This window comes from Fusarium oxysporum, chromosome 11 (assembly GCF_000149955.1).
Source record: "Fusarium oxysporum f. sp. lycopersici 4287 chromosome 11, whole genome shotgun sequence".
NCBI classification, from domain to species: domain Eukaryota; kingdom Fungi; phylum Ascomycota; class Sordariomycetes; order Hypocreales; family Nectriaceae; genus Fusarium; species Fusarium oxysporum.
In genome coordinates this window covers 1,016,469-1,034,879 of record NC_030996.1, presented here as the reverse complement: position 1 = coordinate 1,034,879, position 18,411 = coordinate 1,016,469, and the positions used below count along the sequence as shown (strand labels likewise).

Genomic DNA, 18,411 nt, shown 5'->3' with positions numbered 1-18,411 from the left:
CGGACGGTCACAATTCGGTCATGCCGTTCATAATAGGCAAGGTTAGAAATTATTAGTTATCCACTACACTGGTCCGTAACGTCGCGTCCTTGACGAGAGGAGATGATCGTGTATGGTGGGTCAAACCACGGCTGACTTTTTGATAGTGAGGCGGAAACACGGGTAGAAACATTCGTGAAGCCAAGAAAATTGTAGAGCTAGTTGGTGATCTGTATACAGCTGATCCGCAAACCCATCCGACCTTTTCATCGTCAAATGTCTTCTGTGCTATAGTCGTTCCACTTCTCCACCATCTTTAGAGAGTCATTCCACAGTCTCTGCTCATCCTTGGGGTTGTAAGTGTGAGAAACATACGTGTACGAAGTCGAAACACCGTCATCTTCGCCCCGTTCGGCAGCACTACAGTTGGTGATGTAAACACCTCCTCTTCCTTCCCATTCTCTGCCCACGGCAGCGACCAGAGTACTTGCAGCCGCTTGCTCGAGGCTCTGAACCTCATGCATTTTGTCACCAATAACCCCTGCCATCACTTCCAGGGGAATATGACGACCAATATTGGAGGCAACCAGTCCTGGGGCAACACTAGTCGCATGGATGCCCCTGTAGCCATATCGACGTTCAATCTCATTGGCCATGTAGGTATTGGCGGTCTTGGATCGGGCGTATGCTTCCCAGGGCGTATAAGCTGAGGCGCCACTGGTCTCATAATTGTAGTCGTTCGAAGCGGGTATGCCTTGCATGCGATGAGCAGTAGCTGAGACGACAACGACCCGAGACTGGAATTTCTCAGTTGACGCTTTGAGAAGACTAGGTTTGAGGAGCTCAAATAACAGGAAGTGAGATAAGTGGTTCGTAGCAAACTGCTCTTCAAAGCCATCGGCAGTCGTCGTGAGCTCTGGGACAGCCATGACACCAGCGTTGGCGATGAAGATACTGAGCTCGTCGGTCTTAGAAAGGATTGTCTTTGCGGCAGCTCGAACACTATCCATAGAGCTCAGCTCAAGTTGTACAAGATCCATCTGATCCGGGTTCCAGAAATCAGCGAGAGCTTCCTTGGCTTTATCAAGGTTTCGGGCAGTCAGGAAGAGCTTAATGCCTGTAGCAGCAAGCGCCCGTGCGGTTTCTATGCCGATACCGGATGACACGCCAGTGATGACTGCTGTCTTTCCAATGAGTTCGTTCTGCATCTGCTCATCCTGCACTACCTGCAGAGCAGTTGGTCGGCTGTCACCTGGACCTTGGGGGTTGGTGTAGAGAGAGGCGTAACGAGACATGTTAAAGTTGTGTAAACTGAATTTGAGAAGCAGGGTTATTGGAGTGAAATTGAATGTTGGATTGAACTGAAGAGATTTTGGTATAATATTGCAGCTTCTCCTGAATTTATAGTAGATTTGTCGCAGCTCAGGATGTAGCCCAAAAACTGTTACCTAGACCACCATGCTATGTCGCTCTTCAAGTCCTGATGACATTGTAACCCAAAAGAGAATAAATCACCGAAGGATTCCCCAAGGTACACCATGCATGCTGCTGGTCGCTTGGACGGAGTCATAACGCTTGTCAGTGGCGCATCATCGGAATAAAAGGAAACGTGTAGCAAGGGCTCGAGGAATATTCGCGATCGGATTTTGCAGATCATACCATGCGAAGATGACTTTTTATCTCGATTCGTATTAGCGTGACATATTTCGGCACGTCAGATCACATGGAGAGTTTATCCGTCACAAACCCCAATTCGACCATGTTTTTGATCAAAGCTTACATTTTTACTACTTTCGCTATAGCCCGCTGGCCTTTTGATTCATCACTACTGCTGGAGTTTAGCAAGGCCTGTCACGAACTCCATCGATTATGGAAGATGCTGAGAGAAAGCAGCGGCGTAAGCTGCAAAACAGGATCAACCAACGAGCTCGCCGTAAGTAATTTGACGGACAGTTCTGATTACAATACTTCCTATTTTGGAGACTAGCTAGACCATCTCTGACTTTTGCACGCAGGAAATCGCATGAACAATGATGACACAACCAAAACTCGTGCCAAGCAGCAAAGGCCGACATTCGGAGTCAAGCTCTGGAGGGTGGATGAATTCGGTCTGGAGGCCGGAGCCGACAATGATGAATCCTCCATCACCAAGCAAGACCCGAGATTGTTTCTTACCACTATATACAAGGGCACATTGAGCACCGCAGATGTTGAATTATACAGCCAGCAGCTCGACATGCATCAACGTCTACAGGCATTGACGGGCGGGGCGTCTCCTCTCTCGGACCATCTTCTGTATCTCATAAACTACAATGCTTTCCGAGGGCTTTTTCAGAACAAAGTAACCCTCTCACAGGTGACGGATCATCTTGTACTTGTAGAGGGTCGGACTGAGAAACTGGATGTCATGGTTGGCTTAAAGCTCGATGCTATTTGTGTCGAGACAGGCCTAGATGTACCGCCTCATCTTCGTCCTACAGCCCTGCAATCAACAAGGGTACATGCAACCTGGATCGATTTTATTCCGTTTCCGAAGATGAGAGACAATCTTATCAATCACCATGATCATTTCAATCATCGACTACTTGTCACTGACATAATGGGAGATCTACTGGAAGACATCATGTTCAACAAATATGGAGAGGGCACTGGGCCAAGAGGACGGCGACTTGTGTCAAGAGGCAAACATGGCGACTATGCTTCAGATCGGCGTGGCATGATTATCTGGGGAGAGCCGCATCGTATGGAGAGCTGGGAGGTGACGCCTCGGTTTCTGGAAAGATGGGGATGGGCTGTCGAAGGATGTCCCGAGCTGATGAGGGCAACTAATCATTGGAGAGCGTTAAGAGGTGAAGTCCCATTGGTGTTTGAGAAGCAAAACATAGGACAAGTCGAAAATCTGGAGTAATCACAGGAAATGGAGTTCGCGTTGGGATTTTGTGGAACCTCGAGGTCAAGTCAATTGATGTATCAATGACATCAACCATTGCCATGATTGACGATATGTCGGCTTCAGAAATGTCGTCATTACTTTCGCTTCAGCAAAGACCCATGAAAAGCCACGATTCTTTTGCTTCTTCAACCCTTCAACACACCCTTCAGCATCAGCAACTCAAGCTTTAACAGAAATTCTCAGATCCTCCGCAAATACATCTTCTACTCGTCTCGACTTTTCGCAATCATGACCATCGCACGCCAATCTCTCTCTTCCTTCAGACGCATCTCGACCGTCACATCCGCGCTTCGATCCCAACCCGTGCTAAGCTCATACACCTCTATCCGCATGAACTCAGGCAAAGTCGAAACCCCAGTGTCTTCCGATCCCAACCATGACAAGAACAATCCACCAGTCGCCGATCACTCAGATGGAGCCATGGCGTCGCTGAAGGGTGCACCGGGAAAACGCGATGCGAGCTCGTTCGAAGATAAGAACATGACAGAGAAGGAGAAGAATACCAACAGTCAGAATGCTCAAGAGCAGGATGGCAGAGAGGGAAGTACTGGCGAGGCAGGCCATTTCAAGAAGTCGGGCAGGAAACCCAAGATGTAAAGCGCATGTCGTATTTTACTACACGTATACAAATAACTAAGGATATCAAAAAAAGATCCCATTCATAAGATATCCAGTCCATGAGTCGTTGCTGAGGTTATTCCGAATTGAAGCCTGCTCATTGTGACACGGATGCACGTGATCTCTGCACAGATTATTTTCATCGTAATGTTGTCACAAAAAGGTCAACAGTCACGACACTTTACTCTCATAAATCCTTGAACTACAAAAAATGTGCGGGATCGTGCCGTTCGTCAAAGGCCTTTACGAGGATCTCATGGAAGCCATTGATGACCTCTTCCCAAACCGTTCTGCGGATTCGGCACCGCTTATCAATAATCGCCAACCATTTCAACTTCAGCAGCCCCATCGGCAAGCGTACACTGTAACAGCCCGCCCGGTCGCAGAAACTCATCGCCGAGCAACGGAGAGACTGGAGGTCAGAGCTGCATCCGCAAGAATGCCTTCACCGCCGAGAGGCGACCCTGCGCGATGATTTTGCGTGAGAGGATGGAACGCGTAGTCAGTCACGCTGACTTCAGGCGCAGTGACGCGCCATTCAATTAAGACAATAGACGGCCTTGGGAAAATACAACGATCTTGGGGAATTGGAGCATCGGCGTTCTTTCATGAGCTATCTTACATACCGACCAAGAAATCTAACGCGAGAACACCATGTCATAACCTGAACATTGGCAGAAACCATTATTCGCCCTCATATCCTCATCAACTCTCAAGCTCACAATTCATAAAATGTCGACAGAACCCAATAGCAAACTTCTTCGCACTCTCCTCATCAAAAGGATCATACTCGCCCTCTTCGGGCGTCGGCCACATAATCGCCAAAATCTCTCCGCCTTCCTCGGCAATAATTGCTTCATCATCACTTCCGACACGCCCTATAAGCGCGATGATTTCTCTATCTGACCAGCTTCTGCACATGCGTACGCGAATTAATCCTTGTTCAGCAGGCCCCGTTGTCATGCACATCCACTTATCGTCCATGTCTTGTGGACGATGGCCGTTCATGAGGTTTATCATATTTGGGCCAGATAAGCGGATGCGCCATTCTGCGCTGGAGGGGGTTTCGATGGATTTGACGTTGATGCGAGAGCCGGTGAATCTCTTTTCGGTTGTCATGGTGAAGGTTTTTTGTGGTTGTATCTTTGGATTTGAGACTTGCAATAATTGAATGATGATGCTTTAAAACATTAAGGAGGATGGAGACAAGAAATATTTATTCGTTTACGTTGTGACATGCTACATATCAAAGGTGTTTGCAGTCAGCTGAGTCATGCCGCTTGTCTGCCTGCCCATGACTCCGCCTCAATAGAGGATCTACATTTGAAGCAAAGCCTCTTTTTATAGCTGACTAAAATCTCACTGCATAAACTTCTAGGCTTGTGAATCGTCGTAGCGCTGCATTTAATACCCAGGCCTCAGATGCTGCTCATAAATGAGGGCTGGGACAACATATGTCGATTATATTGCGATACCCAGGTACTACGACTAAGGACTCCCGACACGAAATGTCAATTGTAAGAGTTATGAAGCATTGATGAAAACTGTGAGGTTTACGCGTTACCTGGTCGAGCCCGTGAAGTTTACTGTGCCTTTCCAAGCTTTAAATGCCTCCTCGCTTGGTTCGGGAATCTCTGGGGAGCTCGACATAGACAAATCGCGAAGAGTCAGCGTGTTTGTGAATAGCGATATATGCACTATTGGTGTGAAATATGGATGCACCGGCGACACCACCCTTTTTCAGTCTTGATGCGCTGATATGAAAGGCTGCAGTGCTTTTGGAACCGATTGTGCGACGAGTAAGGGTGTTGGCTGCCAGGTGAAGGTTTTTTTGTGATAGTCGCTGTTGAGAGTATGAGGCGACCGTCTTTGATGCACCATTTCGTATTGTCAGGTTGATGTTTCCACTCCCGGCAAGGTTCTAGAATGCCACAGCCAAAGAAGTGTAGTTTGGAACACGGATTATGAGGTCTAGGTTGATCTCCGTGAACTAGAAGAGGCTAATCGGTGCGCCATGCGCCTCCAGAGACTGTTTCATCGATTTCAATCTTCGGCCAACCTTTGTCACGAAAATGTGGGCATCGCCAATCCAACCCATGCGTTCATCACGCTGCGGGCAGTCAGTAGAAATATGGATAAAATTGATTCGAATAGATCACACGACGTTGGTGTGAAGTTGATTCAAGAGTTCATCAGTGCATTCAAACCATCCTGTTCGTTCCATATCACTGCATACTGCAATGCTGGTGATGGCCTCGGATTCTAGGGGAGTATGCTTCACGGGCCAGTTGTTAGTCTTAACATAGCGGAAGCCGTGAAATGTAAATCGAGGTTCTCAAACTTGCGGGCCGGCACGTCGGTGGTGCGTGGGGGCTTGGTTTCTATCTCGCCGTTTTCCAGTACCTCAGCATTTCTGAGAATGATATCGGTACCGCTGGGGCCACTGACAGTGATCCTAGCGCAACCAGCAAAGTTATGACCAAAGTCGACTATAACCTTGCCCGACACGCTCTGGAAGATCTCCTTTGGTTGAAGCTCTTTCAGCTTTCGAACGGGTGGACCGTCTGACGGAACGAGAGCTGCGGTCAATGGCGGAAGCTCTTCGACGCTGAGCCAATCGCCATTGTAGAAAGATGCCGTTGACCATCCCGTCATAACGGACTCTTTCCTGAGTAGTAACGTATCTGACCACCACTCCGCCCACCCCTCCACACCGCCCCACCTGCGATAGCTTCATTTCCGTTCCAACGCATTATATAGATTAATTCTCAAATTATGAAAATAGCTTCAATTCAATTAAGATTTTGGGTATTGACTAAAAAACTCTTGCTCAACCGACTGCTTTTTCCTCCGCTTCGGCGGACGATTTTCCGCCGCGGCTTCGTCATTTAACTTCCAAGTGTTCATCTCGGACCGGTCCCTCGCTATAATAAGATTATCAACGTGAGGAAAAGCCTTGTTCGGGTCCCAATTGACCTTGCAACGGCCTGACGGCTTTAGACCAGCTATTTGAGCTTTCTGTACGGCGATTTTTTGCTCCTGGAAGACTGTAGACGCACCTCTTTGGTCCAGTGACTTTCCTGCCTTCCGTAGGATCATTCTGACGTCCCTTTCAGTATTCCCTGACGACCAATCGACCCGTTGGAGTAGTCTTTCTATATCGCGGCTTGACGAGGGCGTATTGAAGATATCGCGATCGACTTCAACCGTGATTGGTGGTGTTGTGGGAGGCTGAAAAGTCGGTCCGCGACGCTCTTTGGGCTTCAACCTCTTTATAGCTTGATTAACATCGACTGGGTATATCCCTGATGCTCGAAACGCCTGTCGGATGTTCTCTGGACTGAAGGCTTTCTCAGAAGCTATTTTATATGCCTGTACGAAGATGTGTTTCTGTCTATTTGATGTCGCTTCGTAGGTCTCCATTCCAGCTGTCTCTTCTCGATAGTATCTTTTCAACGGGGAAAAAAGACCAAGGTCCAGCGGTTGAGTGATATGTGACGAGTGCGACGGCAGCCAACTAAGCCAGACCTTGTTCATCATTGCCTTCTTCATGAAGGCGGGACTTATATGAGTCTTATGTTGATCGAGGACTAATAGTCGCCAGGAAGACGGGTCTTTTGGATGAGTCTCGGGCAGATAAACGTCGTAGAACCACCGTAGCAATATTTCTGTATTAGACCAGCCTTTCTCGCTGCAAGTAAACTTCCAATCCGGTATATCCCTTGGAAAATACTGTCCCTGTAGCGATAATCCTGTAAATATTACCGTTGGGGTCAGTCGGCGACCGTCAGCAGATATCGTCTCTAATATCGAGATCCAAGCGGAAGCGTCTGACTGTATCTTCTCTGACGAGCTCGTCAGGACCGTTCCAGCTACTATGCCGGCTATAGTTTCCCCTTCTTGGACTCCAGTCTCGTCGAGGTTGTGCATACGGTCTGTACCAATTGATAAGTCAATAATAAGACGCCTGAGTCCCTCATAATACTCCCTCAGTCCCTCTTCCGTGACAGACTTCTTCCTTGCGACCGAAATAAGTCGTGATGGCTTTAACATAACGCTGTTATGTCGTTTGAAGAATCGGTTTACCCAATTTTTCCCTAGATGACTTCCACAGCCGTTCAATTCGGCAAGATGCTGGGCATATTCATGGATCTCCTTCTTCAATAACGGCTGGGAATACTTTTCCCGTATTAATATAAGGTCGATGAGTTCCTGTTCCTGTTGCGGCGTCAGCGAGAGGTATTTTTGGTGTTGTAAACGCGTCGGTTGCGCGCCACCGATCCGATCCCTTAAAGTCGACCTCGGCACGGTCTCCCACTTAGCTGCACCGCGAACGCCCCTCGTAGAGGCCTCAGAAATTGCTCTGGAAATTCTCAATTCACGATCCATGATAAATGAAGCTATTCTGAAAATTTGGATTTTTTTGATGCATAATTGGCAAAATAAAGTGCACGCATCATCGATAGCTGTTGTGGTGTTGAGACTATCACCAAATGGGCGGAGTGGGGGGGTGGGCGGAGTGGTGGTAAGATACGTTAGATCTCTCCGTTGCAAATCTGTGAATCGGACAGCGGGCCAAAGCTAGAGGACCACGCCTTATCAGATGGGATATGAACATTGGTTCGATCGCTGAGAGTGACCTTCAAAAGACACATAGCACCGATTCTAAATCCGTAGAGGTTCCTGAAATCGCGCTTCTCGATATGACCGAAGAGACGCCCGGCGTACCAGCCCTGTAAACCAGGATACCAATAGCGTTTCGGCCTCTTGAAACCGGTTCTGTAGCATCTTAGGTATCGTAGACATGTAGATGCTTAAAAGACTGGAAGCCTGGGGCTAGAACATGATCTTCTACCCGCTCGCCATTGATCTCAGCCCCGTAGAGACCAAGAGCAGTTATATATAGGCGAGCCTTCTGGATGTGAGTTAGCTTCGTGTTTAGATCGAAGTTCTTTCGAAGGTATAATGAGCTTTTTAGTTTACCCTTGCCAAGGGTTCTGACGCGAGGCAATGGACAACGCGCGTTGCCAGTCTTTGGGTTGTATGAGACCCGTCTCGACCGTGACCCAATCAGACCAATCAGTTGACGGTTGGTAAGTCAACCCGTGAGCTCTAACACGGACACAGGTTTCTTCTTTCGACTCCAGGGTGTCCCCTGGTCAAGCGAGGTATCTTGACTGAGAAGTGTTGAAGCTGTGGATTCGAAGTTCAATGCCCGCGCCCCGACTCATCTGGATATTACAAGCACTCGGTTTCCAGTTTTTTTGCATGACATTCAAATCTCCATGATATGCGAGGACAGGTTTCGGCAATCTCCAGGGCCCTTTTGTAGTGCTCAAATGAGACTTGAGAGATCGAGCTTCCGCAACGGAAGGCCACGTGGCCATGAGCAGCTGGAAGAACTGTATTTCTATCGATCTACAGGTTGAAAGTACCGATTCTCAGGCTATGTTGCACACACTCTTCAATTGCGGTATCTCCTTCGCTACTATTTGACCCGAGGTAGAGAGTTCGCTAAGTTCGCACGGTCAAGAGGCCTCAATTAGGCACCGAACTTACTGGAGATTCTCATAGGCTAGACTTGCCTAATCAAGATTTATAACCACTGCCAGTTGAGGTCAACCATACACGCACCGGGGTAGTATGCCTACCACTTTTCGACCAAGTTTATCGGTACCCAAGAGGTGCATAATGGATGCTACCAGGTCAGTGGGGTTTATCTGAACGAAATATCAGCGATTGGCTCTCGGCCACTCCACTCGTTTCAAATTGTGGATAAAATAAACACCAGCAGTCCCGGAAACGCTCAAGGCCGTGGCGAGGTTATAAGTTAGCTACAACCACCTCAGTCTATGCGAAAAATCAGCTTTCTGCCGACTGGATAGCTTCAGGTCGTTCCATATCAATTCCACAATGCTGCCAAGTCAACGATCTAAAAAAAAGTTCCATCACAAGTCTAAGAATGGTTGCTCCAATTGCAAGCGGCGCAAAGTTAAGGTTAGAGTTATCCATGCATGCGTATCGTGCATCAAGTACTTACGAACGTGTGATTAGTGTGATGAACTTCAACCGAGATGCACCAACTGCACCAGGTTTCATTTGGAATGTCAATATGACATTCATCCAGTCGTGCCAGCATCTTCACTCGCAACCGCACCAATTGCCCCGGTGGGACCTGGACGAGGCCGGCCGCGTAAGAACTGGTCATCCCAGGCCCAGGACTCCTCGCTCCGATCCCACTTCCAGTCTGAACCCAGAGAGTCACCCCAGTCCCCAGAAACAGAACTGAACATGGCTCAAGCCGAGCTATTGCGTCAATTCATCATCTTCACTGGACCAAATCTTGGCGGCTCCGATGATCCTAATCACCCGATTGTCCAGTTCTGGTCACGAGATGCGACACTACTTGCCGCGTCGTATCCCTATCTCCTCCATCTCTGCCTCTCTCTTGCGGCGTACCATCTAGCATTTCTAGCATCCAACAATTCACTGAAAAGGTCACGCTATATTGCTTTGGCTAAAGATCACTTCTCTGTCGGGTTGATCCAGACAAATGAAACTTTGTCGCAAATAGACGCCTCAAATTGCGGCAGTCTGTATGTTTCAACAACGCTAGTTTGCTTCTGTGTGTTTGCAGCAGGTCCCACAGGGTCTGATGATCTATTTGTGTGTTCAGCCAACGGCAACTCACCTCATAGCTCTCTTTCACTAGCCCGTGGCACACGACTTATAAGGCAGCTTTTTGAAGAAAAAGTCTTGTTCTCTGGGCTCACTGAGGCGCTCGGTAGCGGTAAGGCGCCTCCTGATGACCCCCGCCCAACCTACATCTGCGAGGGCTTCGCTCGGGTTGACTGGACTGTTTCGGTTGGGAAACTTCGTGATCTTATTGTTTCAGATGCACTGCCGCGCAATGATGTCTTTGTACGATCTCTAGGAACCCTCACCAACATCTACGAAGCCACTTTCGGTAGTGAGGATGGGTGCATCAGGTGCCCACTGCACTACAAGATGGTTCTTATCTGGGTTTACATGATGGAAGACACCTTTATTGACTGCCTGCAGACCAAAGACCCTGTAGCTCTATTGCTATTAGCCTATTACGCACCTCTAGTTCAGACTGTGAAGAGGGCTTGGTTTCTGCATGACTGGGCTGATCACATCCTCCTGGTATGCAAGAAGTATGTAGTACACGATTACCGTGACTTTCTTCAGTGGCCAACAGAAGCGGTGAGGGTAATATGAGCGGGTTTGGCATCTGGGGTTTTCCCTGAACAATAAGAAGGATCTTTGAAAAATGGTATCTACCTTTGTGTTGCATCATCAAGGGCCCAGCTCGATAGCATCCCATCCTCCCTTGATGTGCTGTGGCACTATACTATTACTATTGTAAAACGGAATAAAGGCCACTATGACCAGTAACATCAAAAAGGCGTCAAATATATATAGCATGGCCTCATTTTCGCTGATGAAACCATGGAATCCTTGCATGAATTCGATTGCACGAACCAGGTTTCGAATCCAAACCGCTACCACTGTTCCAGCCAGCGCTGCTACGAAAGGCTGCCATCGAAGACCATTCGTATCATGCTGCCTCTTGGCTTTGCTCCAGAACTCATAGACCAGGCCCAGGTAAATAGCCAAAACTACCAATTGAAAGACGAGGCCGCCCAAAACAATATGGTCTCCAATCTTCATCAGCTTGAGACTTCCGGTAACTTGGACAAGTCCACCACCGATCTGCGAGCAAAAAGCCACGATATCGGTAAGAATAAAGAGCACTGTTATGCTACATTTTCGATTAGGTCGACCGAGTATACGTTGTTTTAATCGCCCCAGTGTGACGTATATGGTTGCGCAGACAAACACTGGCGCGACGAGAATGAGCATGAGTTGCAACATGAATGGCTTGGGTGAGTTGGGTAGCTGACCGCCCCAGGCGCGGCCATAATATCCAAATATTTCGCCTGAGTGGACAGTCAGCAATCGTTGCGTTGTCGGTGGTAGCGTGGCAAGACATGCATATACCACCAAGGATCATAGGGAAGAAAAAGCGCCGTTTTGTCTGTACAACACGGACGATATGTACGCATGTTGCAACGGCAAAGCATGCCATGAAGGCATAGCCAGCCGCAGTCGAAGGTGTATACGGGTAATAGAGGACCTTGCCATCCTCCAACTGGACTAAACCCATGATTGTGAAAGGAGGTGGGATTAAAGAGTCTAGGGCAAGAATGAAGAGGGAGAAGTGCAAGATCCGTTTCTGTCATCTTATAGCTGATGTCCCAGAAAGAGCCTTCGGACTGGTATTGTAACTAGTTGCAAGCTGGTCCACATTCTCGAAACGGTTCCTGAGAAGTGGAGTGCAATTTGGTCAAGCTATGCGTATAAACAGCGATTGGCTACAATACCCATTGAAGTCGGGCCTTCTCGACTTCTCTGGCGGTATGTTCACGGGATCCACTCACTATGAATAAACTTTAGGGTTGAAACAAGGCGAAACGATGATGTGTCCCTCACAACAACGATCAAAAGATTCGGGGTTCCGCGAGTCAACAACATGGTAATTTGCCGACGGCGCTTGGAAAGGAAAAGCCGGTAGTGGATAGCCATGGCTTGTTAAAACCCACATGACGTAGTCTGGTGTACCAAAAATACTAAGGCTGGGTCATTACGGACAAGCAAAGTTCCTTGACTTGGAATGCGAAAAAGAAAAGGGATATACGAAAACGCTAGAGCCGTAACTCGCTTTCCGTCATGTCCGAAGGTCCCGGCATTTTGTGTCCCTTACCTAACCAAGCTGAATGCTATAAAACAGCCGACTACGGTAGATATGGACGTAGAACAGCAGATACATACGCACTTATTCCAGCATCAGATCGACTCCAAAAAAAAAAAAATCATGCGTTTGCTTGCGCTTCTTTTATGTTCAGCAGCTCTTGCTTCCCCAACAGAGCCGCCGAAATGCAAACTTTCACCATTCGATAAAGCTTGGCCCATTGACGCCGAGTGGGCGGCATTGAATGAATCTATCAGTGGCAGTCTCATAAAAACACGCCCGGCTGCATCCTCCTGTTACAAAACGAATCCATTTGATTCACCATTGAAATGCAACGTCGTTGAGGCCAACTGGACTCAGTCGATGTTCCATGCCAACCTTCCCGAGTCGATTTCGTCCGCTTTATACGCCAACAATTCCTGTATACCTCCTGGGGCTCAAGGGTATAGCAAAACGGTTGGTTGCCATCTCGGTGGCTATCCAAGTTATGTTGTAAATGCGACGAGCGATGAACAGATCGCTCTCGCTGTCAAATGGGCATCAGAGCGAAATATTCGCATCGTTGTTAAAGGAACTGGCCACGACTTATGTGGAAGGTTCGTATTTCATTGCCGCCACGAAGCTTTCGGCTCTTGCTAATAGTGTTCTTATAGATCCAGTGGTGCACACTCCCTGTCCATCTGGACTCGCCACATGCAACGTGTCAAGTTCGATCCGAACTGGATAGTGCCTGGGACTAACAAGACAGACACCGTGCTGATAGCTGCAAGCGGACTCACTTACGGTGATGCAGTTGGTCACGCCCTCAAGCACGGCCATGTCATCGTAAGCGGTAATGATGCCACAGTTGGCTTGGGAGGGCACATTCAAGGCGGTGGTCATGGCCCATTGTCCAGCACCTTCGGTTTGGCCGCTGACAACATATACCAAGTGAGAGTTGTAACGACTCAGGGTCAAATACTCACTGCCGATGCCACTCAGAATCAGGACCTGCTCTGGGCCATTCGAGGGGGTGGCGCGGGACAATATGGCATCGTTACTGAATACGTGCTGAAAGCTTATCCCGCGCCAAGTGTCATCGAAACCGGTTTCGCTATTTCTCCTCGTGGTAACACCTCAGCTGCATATGAAGCAACCTGGAACGCTTTCTCAGAGTTATTGCGCCTACTTCCTGATCTTATGGATGCTGGATTAGCCGGTGCAGCGGTAGTACAAGGTAATCACAAAGCCGGCATCAGCATCAGCCAGGGATTTTATGCCTTCAACAAGTCACAGACAGCCACCGAAAAGCTGGCTCAGATGGCAATCGATCGAATCCATGCTTTTACTGGCAACGACAGCAGCATCCTATCCGTCGTTGCTTCCAACACAACTGTCTATCCCACCTACAAGGGGTTCTTCGAAGCCTTGAATGCTGGAGGCTCAAACCAGGCCGGAGCTTATTCAATGCCGTCCAGTCGACTTCTTGGCCGCCGAGAGACATCCGAAATCAGCCAGAAGAGGTTAATTAGCTACCTCAAGCGGATGCTTACAAACTCAGACCCGGAAGGATCCGGTATGGTTGTTATCGGTTTGCAAGGTGGACCGGGTCCTGCGAACACGCCAAGAAGCATGCAAGGCGCACTTCTACCAGCATGGCGATCGACCTATCTTCATACAATGAGCTACAGTCTGACTCTCGACACTACTCTTACGCCGGCAGAAACGCTGGCAAAAGGAGCACGTGATCTGAACGATTCAAAGGAAAAGCTCTGGCAGGAATGGGCGCCAGATACTGGAGCGTATATGAATGAGGCAAATCCTTATAATCCGTCTTTCAAAAAGGACTTCTACGGAGTATTCTATTCCCGCCTGTTGGCGGTGAAGGAAAAGTATGACCCTACTCAGAGTCTTTGGGTTTTATCGGGAGTCGGAAGTGATGCTTGGGATTATAGTCTAGACACAGGCAAGCTTTGTAGAAGGATTTAAAATACCCGTGGCTCTAGTTTTGTTGCGGTAGGTACTGCTTGTTAGGTATAGTTTCGATAAATACATCCCATTACAAGTGAACCTGGCTTTGGACATAACATTTCGAAGGTTTCTGGAGAATGTTGAATCTTCACGAGAGGATCAAAGGAATCATGTTGCGGAGCTCTGTGGAAGATCAAACTCATCTGATGCGGGAGTAGCTGGGCCGGAGTAGCGGTCCGTAGTTGAATGGGTCGTTTCTTCTTCGTTACCGTCGTTTGCAGTGCCTCCCGAGATATTAAAAGCGCGCTCGCTGCAACGTATGTAATGGAACTCGAGGCGCTGCACTCCGTTGTACCCTAGGTCCAGGTCGTAGATGCCGCAGTTATTGAATTACGAGTCATAAAGATGGAAAAGATGGACTCATGGAGGCTAGTAGTGCTTTGGGAAATAGTCATTGATGCCGTTCGACGTCTACAAGTCGAACACGACGAGACCGTTTGCTCAACTCGGTCTCCTTCAAATACGACATGACCCCAGAGATTGTAGCGCTCTTCTGTTACCTCTGCTTCACCTGACAGAACTAAGACATAATACAGGACAGGTCGCAGCGCACGTCGATGCGCTATCGACACAAATACTACAGCCTGCAGTCTAGCCAGCTCCTCCCCAAACAGACTCTCCTCGATGAATCAGGCCAGAGTTAACTCAACCGCCTTCACGGACTTCTTTCTAAAAACACCTCAACTGGTGGCATTGATTATGGATTCCGTCGATTCATTTTGTCTGTGTCAGTCATCCACCAACGGCCAGCCAACTTGTCCTTGGCTGATACCGGAATGGGCAAATCATCACTTCGAAAGAAAAGAAAACGATGTCTTATTATCTTAAACCGACACTTAATTGTGCCCGTTGGTTTGTGACCAACATACCAGAGAGCGCGAAATCATATCAAGCCGAAGTTCTAGTATCACTGCATTCAAAAGCCAGCAATACGCTTGCAACAAAGTGGGAACAATTTAAATCTCATGGAGTTTTTTTTTTTTAGGAACCCGAGATAAGGTCAGAGCTATTTAAAATGACATTAACATTCTCATACTCGAGTTAGTCTTCCTGCAGCGATGATTATAAATCAAGACCAGCGTCTGAATATTGTCCGCGTCATTGAGCGGGGTACTTGTCCTCACCCAACATCCTTTGATACTGCCATATCTTTATTTAAGAAACACAGAATCACGAAAAATAAACATATTCAGGTATATCTCAATATGAGTAGTGCATCAGGCCTGGTTGAGCTCGCTCAGAGCCTGATCGAACATGGTCCCCGCAAGACAATGCAGACATCTCGCCGCATACGAGCCATTCACAACCATACCACTATTGTGGATACTACTCACGGAGTCTATGTTTGGGAACATGACAGTTTCCCCACTATCTATGTGCCGGTGGTTGATGTGAAGAACGCGAAGCTGGTTGATAAGAAGAATATCTCGGTGGAGCTCAAAGAGAGGGCTGCGATAGCTCAACTCGTGATCCCAGCCCATGATAGTATCAAGGAGGTAAAAGTGGACAATGTTGTGCGCTTCTTTCAAGATGTGACCCTTGGGGCACTTTCTGATATGGTGCGGGTTGAATTTCGCAGTATAGGTAAGCTTTCGAGTATGACTTAAGAATATCATCGCACTGACAGATGTTAGATCAATGGTTTGAGGAGGATGAACCCATCTTCGTCCACGCGAAAGATCCCTTCAAACGCGTTGACATCCTGCACTCCACACGTCCCATTGAAGTCAAAGTCAACGGCAGAACAGTTGCGAAAGCTACATCATCCATGCATCTCCTCGAGACAGGTCTGCCGACTCGTTACTACCTTCCATTGTCTGCTGTTGATCAGACTGTCCTATTGAAAAGCCCCGTCAGATCTAAGTGTCCTTACAAGGGCGAGGCCGAATACTATAATATTGTCATCGACGGAAAGACCTTTGAGAACCTGGTCTGGTATTATAACCACCCAACTCTTGAGAGCGCAGCGATTGCACGACTTGTCTGCTTTTACAACGAGAAGGTTGATATCATCTTAGATGGTGAACTCCAGGAACGTCCCAGAACTAAATTTGCATAGTCTGACGGATGACCTTACCTGTAAAATTCAATGCAGTATCATTCATCTTTCACGATGGTCATGGTCAACTCTCGCCGCCCCTTTGTTGTTGAAATCCACTAAATTTAGCCATTAATGTCTATGCTGCTCAAGAATTAAGTGAGACACTTCCTACTCCTAAATTCGTGTACCCCCGACTCGCATATCCTCCGTTTCTGGAATAATGGTGACAGCATGTAAAGTAAAGCTCATTCCAGCGCACGGATAAGTACTGTGAAGATCTCGATGATGTCACTTCGATAAATCACCAAGGCAACCAGGCATAATATGATACAGGGACAAGTCAGTGAATAAGAAATCAACGGAAGGGCCCAACAACGCCCAAGTCATTGTGCCGTACTTGTTTCACCTTCTATGACGATAAGACTTGTCCCAATGAGTCTTGTAAACCACGTTTCGACTGCAGATGCTTGTTTCCCCGTGCATAAGATATTGAGACATTGCAGGGGTATAGTCAATACGAAATTCGTGCTACCCACCGTATTCGCTAGCGACGGTGATACGGAAGTATATAATGAATCAGCAGTCCGGTTTTCGAGATGATCTGTCGCACATGGAGCAAAAGCAATTTGTCTGATGAGCACAAAGGGTCAGCCACATCCCGGGGTGATTAACCAGTGTTTGACAAGAAACAGAAATTGTCGTGGGTAGGGAGCTTTGTTCCGAATTGTGACATTGGAGACGATACACCGGCGGACATAATATCACAGCCCATTGGCATCAGTCCTTGGTGCACCATTCTTGGTTTCTATGAGCAGATGTCCATTTGTATGCTATGTTGCAGCGTACCATTCTAAGAAATTCACGTGCTCGTGTCTTTTCTTGCCCTGGGATGGTACCCAAGTACCCGTAACACGGCTTTGGGAGCTTGTATCATATTCGCGCATCATCAAGGATTATACCATGGACACAAGCTGGATCATACGTTGTAGAACAAGCATCGCTCAATTACCGACTTTCGTTGTCAAGGCTGAAGCGACAGTCCCCAGCCACCAGGAACTAAAGAAACCGGTGAGTGAGCGGGGAACATTACCAAGCAGGCCAAGCTACCAGCTCATGAGAGTATCATATTCATGCACTAATGCTGTACCAGCATAAGCTTTTCAGCCTCCCGATAATTCACAGAATACGATTTATTGGTCCGGATGTATTACTCTGCATATAGCCGTCAATGCCTGGGATTCAGCGCCTAATCGTGCTTATCTCGTTACAATATTGCGGATAATCCTGGGCCCGTGCAGTGAAAAGAAGCATGCAGATCAGAGTAAGCTCAGACCTCAATAGGGAAGCTAAGAGAAACAGTTGAGATCTGGATCCGATCTGTCATCTACCGATACCACATCATCCTGTTGCATGAAATCGTCTTTTCCGTTTTCAGCCTCATCGTGCCCGCATGATAGCTGCGAAAACTCGGTGTCGATTGGCTCGCCTCCCACTAGACGTTGGTTGAACGATTTCCGTTTCGCCACACATGAAAGATGGGCGGGTCGTCACTTGGCAGAAGAACGGTGTGCGACGGAAGATCTAGGTGCTGTGTGACAAAAGTCTTGATTGATCTTAGTGAATATTGAATCGGTATTGTGATGAAATTGTATGCGACGTGTTGTCGTTTTTTTTGCAGGTTGCGCTATGGCTGTTAGAGTTTGTTTGACACTTTGACAGCCGGAGCATGCGGTTTGACATCACATCACGACGAGGAAAAGTGGCCTTGCCTCCCGTTGGTGGCAAACAAACGGTCAGGGTAAATACTTGCCGCTGATCATCCGCATTTTGGTAAGGTAGGCTACTGTATTGTCATCCGACCGTGAAGCGAGCGGTCAAGAAGACACCAGTCAAGCTCAAAGTTTAAAAAGAAGCAAATTCTTACAGTGAGTGATTCGTGTTGGTGCTAGGCTATCGAGATCTTGAGTAATGAGCAGGGGAGGAGGTCGACGCGGGAATGCGCAGAGGCATTCAATCTCCGCCAACGCCCATTCC

The 18,411-nt window shown here is 47.9% G+C and overlaps 9 protein-coding genes across 9 annotated transcripts; 5 read left to right on the top strand and 4 right to left on the bottom strand.

Moving 5' to 3' along the window:
* Positions 1 to 175: 175 nt before the first annotated feature.
* On the bottom strand, positions 176 to 1,622 carry FOXG_09756 (uncharacterized protein). The gene has a single exon (XM_018388972.1). It carries the CDS (start codon positions 1,272 to 1,274, stop codon positions 252 to 254), a length of 1,023 nt encoding a protein of 340 aa, XP_018247158.1. The 5' UTR covers positions 1,275 to 1,622; the 3' UTR covers positions 176 to 251.
* Positions 1,623 to 1,848: 226 nt separating this feature from the next.
* Positions 1,849 to 2,887, top strand: FOXG_09755 (uncharacterized protein; the record flags this gene model as incomplete). The annotated part of the gene is made up of 2 exons (XM_018388971.1): positions 1,849 to 1,912; positions 1,995 to 2,887. The coding sequence occupies 2 exons, from the start codon at positions 1,849 to 1,851 to the stop codon at positions 2,885 to 2,887; spliced, it is 957 nt and encodes a 318-aa protein (XP_018247157.1).
* Positions 2,888 to 3,160: 273 nt separating this feature from the next.
* On the top strand, positions 3,161 to 3,529 carry FOXG_09754 (uncharacterized protein; the record flags this gene model as incomplete). The annotated part of the gene is made up of 1 exon (XM_018388970.1): positions 3,161 to 3,529. One exon carries the CDS (start codon positions 3,161 to 3,163, stop codon positions 3,527 to 3,529), a length of 369 nt encoding a protein of 122 aa, XP_018247156.1.
* Positions 3,530 to 3,724: 195 nt separating this feature from the next.
* On the bottom strand, positions 3,725 to 4,845 carry FOXG_09753 (uncharacterized protein). The gene has a single exon (XM_018388969.1). It carries the CDS (start codon positions 4,667 to 4,669, stop codon positions 4,256 to 4,258), a length of 414 nt encoding a protein of 137 aa, XP_018247155.1. The 5' UTR covers positions 4,670 to 4,845; the 3' UTR covers positions 3,725 to 4,255.
* Positions 4,846 to 5,827: 982 nt separating this feature from the next.
* On the bottom strand, positions 5,828 to 6,205 carry FOXG_09752 (uncharacterized protein; the record flags this gene model as incomplete). The annotated part of the gene is made up of 1 exon (XM_018388968.1): positions 5,828 to 6,205. The coding sequence occupies one exon, from the start codon at positions 6,203 to 6,205 to the stop codon at positions 5,828 to 5,830; it is 378 nt and encodes a 125-aa protein (XP_018247154.1).
* A 3,258-nt stretch (positions 6,206 to 9,463) lies between these two features.
* On the top strand, positions 9,464 to 10,792 carry FOXG_09750 (uncharacterized protein; the record flags this gene model as incomplete). The annotated part of the gene is made up of 2 exons (XM_018388967.1): positions 9,464 to 9,547; positions 9,605 to 10,792. The coding sequence occupies 2 exons, from the start codon at positions 9,464 to 9,466 to the stop codon at positions 10,790 to 10,792; spliced, it is 1,272 nt and encodes a 423-aa protein (XP_018247153.1).
* Positions 10,793 to 10,870: 78 nt separating this feature from the next.
* On the bottom strand, positions 10,871 to 11,741 carry FOXG_20149 (uncharacterized protein; the record flags this gene model as incomplete). Its single annotated transcript, XM_018400424.1, has 2 exons — positions 10,871 to 11,514; positions 11,576 to 11,741. 2 exons carry the CDS (start codon positions 11,739 to 11,741, stop codon positions 10,871 to 10,873), a joined length of 810 nt encoding a protein of 269 aa, XP_018247152.1.
* Positions 11,742 to 12,449: 708 nt separating this feature from the next.
* FOXG_09749 (uncharacterized protein) lies at positions 12,450 to 14,294 on the top strand (the record flags this gene model as incomplete). Its single annotated transcript, XM_018388966.1, has 2 exons — positions 12,450 to 12,922; positions 12,980 to 14,294. The coding sequence occupies 2 exons, from the start codon at positions 12,450 to 12,452 to the stop codon at positions 14,292 to 14,294; spliced, it is 1,788 nt and encodes a 595-aa protein (XP_018247151.1).
* A 1,118-nt stretch (positions 14,295 to 15,412) lies between these two features.
* Positions 15,413 to 16,556, top strand: FOXG_09748 (uncharacterized protein). The gene is made up of 2 exons (XM_018388965.1): positions 15,413 to 15,920; positions 15,971 to 16,556. The coding sequence occupies exons 1-2, from the start codon at positions 15,542 to 15,544 to the stop codon at positions 16,393 to 16,395; spliced, it is 804 nt and encodes a 267-aa protein (XP_018247150.1). The 5' UTR covers positions 15,413 to 15,541; the 3' UTR covers positions 16,396 to 16,556.
* The last annotated feature ends 1,855 nt before the right edge of the window (positions 16,557 to 18,411 follow it).

What these genes read in the sequence shown, in the direction of transcription:
- FOXG_09756 (XM_018388972.1), bottom strand. Translation starts at nt 1,274, where the DNA reads ATGTCTCGTTACGCCTCTCTCTACACCAACCCCCAAGGTCCAGGTGAC.
- FOXG_09753 (XM_018388969.1), bottom strand. Translation starts at nt 4,669, where the DNA reads ATGACAACCGAAAAGAGATTCACCGGCTCTCGCATCAACGTCAAATCC.
- FOXG_09748 (XM_018388965.1), top strand. Translation starts at nt 15,542, where the DNA reads ATGAGTAGTGCATCAGGCCTGGTTGAGCTCGCTCAGAGCCTGATCGAA. An exon ending in GGTTGAATTTCGCAGTATAG is followed by an intron (nt 15,921 to 15,970) that starts GTAAGCTTTCGA and finishes GACAGATGTTAG; the next exon opens with ATCAATGGTTTGAGGAGGAT.